This window comes from Kryptolebias marmoratus, linkage group LG17 (genome assembly GCF_001649575.2).
Source record: "Kryptolebias marmoratus isolate JLee-2015 linkage group LG17, ASM164957v2, whole genome shotgun sequence".
NCBI lineage: Eukaryota > Metazoa > Chordata > Actinopteri > Cyprinodontiformes > Rivulidae > Kryptolebias > Kryptolebias marmoratus.
This window is the reverse complement of record NC_051446.1, coordinates 2,293,808-2,300,866: the sequence shown is the minus strand read 5'-3', so window position 1 is coordinate 2,300,866 and position 7,059 is coordinate 2,293,808. Positions and strand designations below refer to the sequence as shown.

General features: G+C 36.6%; 1 protein-coding gene across 4 annotated transcripts in view; it reads left to right on the top strand.

Moving 5' to 3' along the window:
- LOC108248650 (ankyrin repeat and SOCS box protein 15) overlaps positions 1–7,059 on the top strand; it is a 37,605-nt gene that overhangs the window by 6,466 nt on the left and 24,080 nt on the right. For 3 of the 4 annotated variants that reach the window (XM_037981015.1, XM_037981016.1, XM_037981013.1), the window contains exons 4-5: positions 786–917; positions 5,456–5,614. In XM_037981015.1, the coding sequence (XP_037836943.1) occupies positions 809–917; positions 5,456–5,614 (268 nt within the window). In that variant the 5' untranslated portion in view covers positions 786–808. The remainder of the gene's footprint in view (positions 1–785; positions 918–5,455; positions 5,615–7,059) is intronic. The other variant, XM_037981014.1, reaches the window with a different exon arrangement.

The window sequence follows — 7,059 nt, the reverse complement described above, 5'->3', positions numbered from 1 at the left end:
CCTAACAGGAGACTCTGCCAGACGTTCCCAACAGACCCTCACAATACGTTTGGGCCTGCCAGGTCTGACCGGCATCCTCCCCCACCATCGGAGCCAACTCACCACCAGGTAGTGGTCAGTTGACAGCTCCGCCCCTCTCTTTACCCGAGTGAAAAAAAAGTAACTACGTAACCTTTAGTCAAAATAACATTTTAATGACTTACTTTTTTTTGTGCTTGAGTCAATTTTTATATAAGTAACTTTACTTGTACTTCAGTAAAATTTCAACAAATTAACTTTGTTTTTACTTGAATATATTATTTTAGTACTCTTTACACCTCTGCATACAAACTAGGGTAACGCCAACAGTTTATGACAAGATTTTAAGCAAGAATGTCATATAATGTTTTATGCTCAAATTATGCATTAGGGATGATTCTCAGCTACTACCACATCAAATTTCAGAGTTACAACTATTTTTGTGTTGTTTTTTTAGGTAAGTTAGCTGTGGCAGCCATTTTGAATTGGGTAAAGAGTTGCAGATGACACCCAGTGATTTCTTTCCAAAAGTTTCATTATAAACCATTCAGTGACTCATGAGATATTTTTCTAACGTTACAGACAAACAAGTACATACTGTGCACACATATACAGAAAGACATGGGCAAAACAATTTTGCTCCACATTTGCATTCAACAGCAATGGATAACAACAGCAACAAAATCAAAAAACTGGAGTGCAAAGTAAAATATATTGTTCTGGTTCATTTAACTTTTGTTGTCTTGTTTTGTTTCTCTTTTGAGCAGGTGAGGTCTCTGTTCTCAAAGTGATGCAAAAGCACACTTTCGCCTTTAGAGAGTCAGATAGCCATGGTTGGCTTCCCCTTCATCGGGCTGCATCCCAACCGGTTCTGGAGGTTCTGGAGACAATCCTGGGATGTGAGTAAACTACCAAAGATTAAAGGTTTTAAATAGACAGAATAAACTATTTCAACTCATAGCTAATGCTTTTCTGTAAGAGGTTTACATTTTCTACTACTCAAATATTTTGGTTTCCTCTCACAGTTCAAAAACATGCATTTTAGTTCAATTGATGACTCTAAAAGGATTATTTCCCTGGGCTGCAGCTGTTCTAGGTGAGTTGGTGACTCAGAATTGTAATAAAATAGATTCATTTTAGTTGCAGCTTTACTGAAATTTCAATGTTTACAACCAAGTGACCCAAAAGCCACTTTAAATGTCAGTTATTGTGTGTGTGTGCAGCTTGTTAAACTGCATTCTTGACCATCTTTGCCCATATTGTCCTACCTCAACTTGTTTTCTTTTCCCCTTGGCAACCACTCCCAAGTCTATGATTTTATCTACTGGAGTACATTAGAGAAATGAAGACTAGCAGATTTGGAGCAGTTTTTCAATCATTCTTATTTATCATTGATGTGGTATTTAGACCTGGACATGTTTTCTACCTGAGTAGGGTTTCCAATCTGCCAGTGCTCTTGAGATGGTTTGGAGATGCCCACAACCCAATTAAGAGTTTGAGCCTCTGTGACTCATGTGAGGAAATTGAGAACTGCTGTGAATGTTATTAGACAATTTGGAGACTCCCTCTCAAATAATGTTCACCAATTTAAGGCCTAGCATCCCTTAAAGTAGTGTTTCTCAACTTGTTCCTCTTCAGAACCCACCATCACCCCATAATGACAAGTTGTGGCCTAAACAGAAGAAAAATTTAAACTTTCAAAATTTATTGAATAAAATGATAGTGCAGTTTGAACCTGAGACAGTAGAATAAAATATCACAGTATGCCAATACCCAAAAAAACAAGTCTTAAAATAGAGCAAAACAGTCAACCAGTGGTGAAGCTAGAGGAGGTAATATTACATTTTATGCTCAATTAACTGCATTTAAAAGGGGCCCTATTATGCTTCCTTAAACAAGTCAGGAAAAACTTGCAGAACTAACATGATGGTCTTCTTGTAATGAAGTGGGTGGAGCTCCACTTGGGTTGCTAGGTGAGGGGCTGGGCTCAGCTTGGAGTTGCTCAGTAACAGGGATTGTGACGCAACAATCCCATTGTTTTTGAAACAGGTCATTTTGCAGACATCAGAAAACATTTACTTATTATTAAAAAATGGCTGGGTGTTGTTGTTTTTTTGCACTTAGACTGTTTCTAGAAGCAGTAGACACCCAACTGGAAGTACAAAAACATGCAAAAAGGGAATTTTACATAATAGGTCCCCTTTAAATAAAACTAATTACTTTAAAATCAGTAACTTCAGCTATGTTTACAGACGCAACGATGCTTTTATGCACACATGAAATAAAAAGTTCAACTACTGAGAAGTAGCTTCAAAAAGACTCAGAATATGTAGCTTTAGCCAAGTATGCACCAAATAAACATGTACCAAACTTTTACAAACTTTATGTAACTCATTAAATTTATTTGGTCACTTATTCAAGCATTAACCATAAGGCTGATATAACAATCACAATGTTGATTTTTATTTACCTTTTTTGCCCCAGAAAACATACTATGTCTTTGTGTGACATCATGGGAAAATTTTTTAAGAAATCAGCCAAAATATCAGGAAGAGCATTGTCAACTTCCATAACTCTGGTTCATCGACTACAATTTCCACATGCCTGAAGGTGCCACGCTCATCTGTTCAAACTGTTATACACAAGTATAAACATAATAGGAATGTCCTGCCATCATATAGCTCAGGAAGGAGACAAGTTCTGTGTTCTTGAGATGAAAGTGTTTAATGTGAAATTTATGAATCAAACTCCAAACCTAAAGCCCTTGTGAAGATGTTGGTGAAGCTGGTCAGAGAATGTCATTATCCACAGTGAAACAAGCCCTGTACCGACACTATGTTCTGTGGTCTGATGAAACTAAAATTGAGCTGTTTGGATTGGTGGCACAGCAATGCAATTATTAGAGCTGTCACATCACAGTGAGAAGGATAGGATTGCTTCCCTGCCTTTCTGTGTGGAGCTTAGAAAGATCATATGAAAAATCAAATGTTAAAGCTTAACATGAAAGAATTTAAAACATATTCATAAAAAGTTGCGTTTGTGTAACAATATTAATAGTTCAATAAATAAATAAATTACAGACTAATATTTTATCTTCACTTAATTACAATTCAGAGGAGAATCACTGAGAAGTAAGCAGCTGTTAGAAAGAAGATCAAGGTTCTGCACCATATTTGTGGTTCATTTTAAATAATCTGTCAGACTGCTAAAGTTTCATTAGAACTCACTTTATCCCTCACAAGAATTGGTAAATTAAAACATTACAAAATTTATTAAATTGGACCACTGTATTATTTCTGATCATTTTTAGTTGCTTTAAAATAAGAAATACAAGCAAAATATCTTAAATATGTTGTCAATTTTTTTGTTTTTATTCTTCAGTATAATGTGGGTGGGCTTTTGTAAATTATTCTTTTTGCTTTTGAGTCATAGCACCAAGATCATTGATGACCAAGACTGACTGGTTGCTAACAGTGGCCACCTTATCATTGTTTTTGTCACTTCATGTTACATTTGAATAATCTTAGAACCTGATAAAGTCTATATCACTTTTATTATGTCCTGATATGTAAAACTGTAGAACTGAAAGAGAGTGGACTTTTTTTTTGCCAAGATTACAGTTTATCACTAAAGGGAACAGAGGAGTGTGATGGTGCAGAAACTTCTTGCCCAGTAAATGAGCTGCATACAAAACATAAGAAGCAGAAAAGGGTTAAAAGCAATGGGCTTAGTCTGTAGTTTGAAACACAGTTTACATTAATTATATTTATTTAAAAACATTTTTTATTATTAGAAAATATTGCCAGAAATTTGTTTTCTTTTTTACTGTTCACATTTAAAATACCTGAAGAAACAAGATAGATAAAGTACAGTTAAAGTTTACTCACTTTACCAAAGGGTTTTATTTCTTGAAACACATTGCAGAAACTACTTTTTAAATATATTTTGAATTATTTTAAAATAATTAGCTACTTTTTTATTACATTAGTAAAATATAATAAAATTACATGTAAAGATAAAATATGTAAACAAGATGACAGGAAAGGTGGCGTTGCAAATAAGTCATGTCAAGTCAAGTCAAATTATACACAGCACTTTTTTAGCAACAAGGCGATTCAGTGCTTTACAACATGTGAACACAAAAATCCAGAGTCAAAACACACACAACAATATCTAAAATATGAGCTAAGATAGTCTAAATGGAATCATGAAACTAAACATATCTAAAACATGAGACACTAAATAAGACACAAGAGTACAGGAAAGCTAAGATAAACAGAACTAAACTAACTGGAAGGCTAACTAAGAATACCAAAGCCCAGCTAAGAGTTAAATACATTTTAATTTAAAAAAAAGGAGGGAAGGAGGGAGCAACATAGACAGAGATATATAATATGAGAGAGAATGCCAGCAAAGATGTTGAGATTGAGGTGAGGAACCCCTACGAGCACTGTCCCAGATAGGCCTCTAAATGACTGTCTAAAGCTAAAACATTTTCCAGCTGATTGCCAGTTTGTGTGACCATTTTCTTCACCCACTTCTCCTTTCTGGGTCATGGGGAGCTGGTGCCTATCTCCAGCAGGCTCTGTGTGAGAGGTGGGGGACACCCTGGAGAAGTTGCAAGTCTATCACAGGGACACACGGAGACAAACAATCATTCAAAACTAGGGATAGTTTAGAGTTACCAGCCTAACCTAACATGCATGTTTCTGGTCTATGAGAGGAAACTGGAATACCTGCAGTAAAGCCACACATGCATGGGAAGCACGTGTAAACTTCACCCAGAAAGGCCCCAGGCCGGGAGACAATCCTGCAAGCTTCTTGCTTGGAGGAGACAGCTCTAACCACTACCCCATCATACCGCACGTGACCAGACCCATGTGCTTAAATTTTACAACGATGTTAGTCCTCCTTTATTTAGACTAGATGTCAGCTGGCAGTGACATATGTATTGGAAAAATATCAACTTCCAGGCACTGTTAGATGAAATCACTCAAACTGGTTTATTTTTGTGTATGGTGCACGACGTACAGAGAGCCTTAAAGACAATTAACAATCATAGTCAGAGTCCCAGCTCTGAACGGGAAGCTCAAAATCAAAGCTCTCGCCTCCAAAATCAACACAGGAGCTTATATTAAAGATGATATAAGACTTAAAGGAGGAGCTAGGGAAAGCAAGTTTGTCTGGTTCCCATGAGGAGAAAATTCAACATCACTCCTGTAAACAAGTTAATTCTGTGAGAACCCATGGGACTTGGAATAGAAGGCATAGCATAGTCATGACTCATCAACAACAGGTGTTACCATATAATAAATTCCTCCATTACACATGTCAGTGGTTCATTGGTTCACCTGTCAGATGAGCACAACTGACGGTCCATTAAAAGTTCAGGAATTTGGGCTCTGACCTATGTGTGCTGTGTTTGTGTTACTGGAAGCTCAGGGACTCAGTCTGGAGGAGAGAACGGGTGTTGGAGGAGAGACACCGCTGACGCTGGCAGTAAACGCTGGACTTAAGCAAAATGTGAAGAGGCTGCTGGAGCATGGGGCCTCACCTCACAATACAAACAGCAAAAATGAATCCCCGCTGCTTCTGGGTAATATTGCAGAACACACTTATTGCTCATAAGCACAAATCAATGCACATCATTTTATGAAGCTATGACCTGGGTAAACGAAACTGCTCCATGACAAAAGTCAAAGTTTTTTGGCTGTTAACTTTATAGTTGCACAACTTATATTTTCATATTAATCCAGAAAACGTAAAAACAAGAAAGTGTGAATTTTCACATTACTTTGGTCAAAAGGTACAGTATATTTAACATGCAACATGATGCTTTCCACACATCAAAAAATGTGTCTAAACGGAACACCAACTGACAACACAATTATTACAATAATACATCAACATAAGCTTGTGTAGACTCTCAGTCATCCAGGGCACAGCAATCTTAGCAAGTTCAGCTGAAGTAAATTACTTCAAACACCAGAAAACTGTGTGCAATTAAAGCCTTGTACACTGTAAACCCCAACAGCACAATTTAATAAAAAGAATTATGTTATCACAACTAGAGGTCAACCGTTTAATTCATTACAACTTAAAAACCTTTAAAGTAAGTAAGTAAGTAAAAATTTATTTGTATAGCATATTTCAGCAGCAAGGCATTCCAAGTGCTTTACATCATAAAAAAAAATCAGTAGAATTACATTACAATCATCAAAAACATCATTACAATCATCCAAAAAAAAAAGATCATAAAAATCATCGAGCAGATACACTTGATAATCATAAGGAGATGGTCAATATGTAATAAGATATTTTGTTTAGAGCAGGTTTTCACCTGAATTTGTTTGCAGACTACTAATCAAAGGCAGCTCTAAACAGGTGAGTTTTCAGCCTTGATTTAAAGGAATTTAGTGTTTCGGCTGTTTTGCAGTTTTCTGGGAGTTTGTTCCAGATTGATGGTGCATAGAAACTGAAAGCTGCTTCTCCATGTTTGGTTCTGGTTCTGGGGATACAAAGTAGACCAGAACCAGAAGACCTGAGTCTGTGTAAAGCACATATGTTATAATGACTGAATTTATGATTTTTTTTTACTTGATTTAAATATTGATACAAAGTTACAATTTTTGTTTGTGGTTCTAAAAATATAAGAGTGTGTTTAAATAAATCCGTAAATCTAAACAAAAAACTTTGATGTTTCTGTAAGATGACCTTAGATTCATTTGAACTAAAAAAAAACCTGAAGAACTGTCAAATGTTAAATTTGACAGGAACGCGGGGTTAAATGTCCAGAGAGCGAGACCAAAACCAGACACGGAGACAGCAGCTGAGGTTAAGTGCTTTATTTACAAAGTGGTATATCTGTACAGTGCGGGTGTAGAAGTAGGATCTGGAAAGCAAGAGGGACAGGGTGAGTCTCGGGCACCAATCCTACTGTCAGCTGAGCACTGCCTAAATGACTTAGTTCTGTTCTTTGTTCTTACAGGTCCAGGTGGAGTCCAGCGGCGAGGAGGAGATGAAGGAAGCGTTCAGGTGATC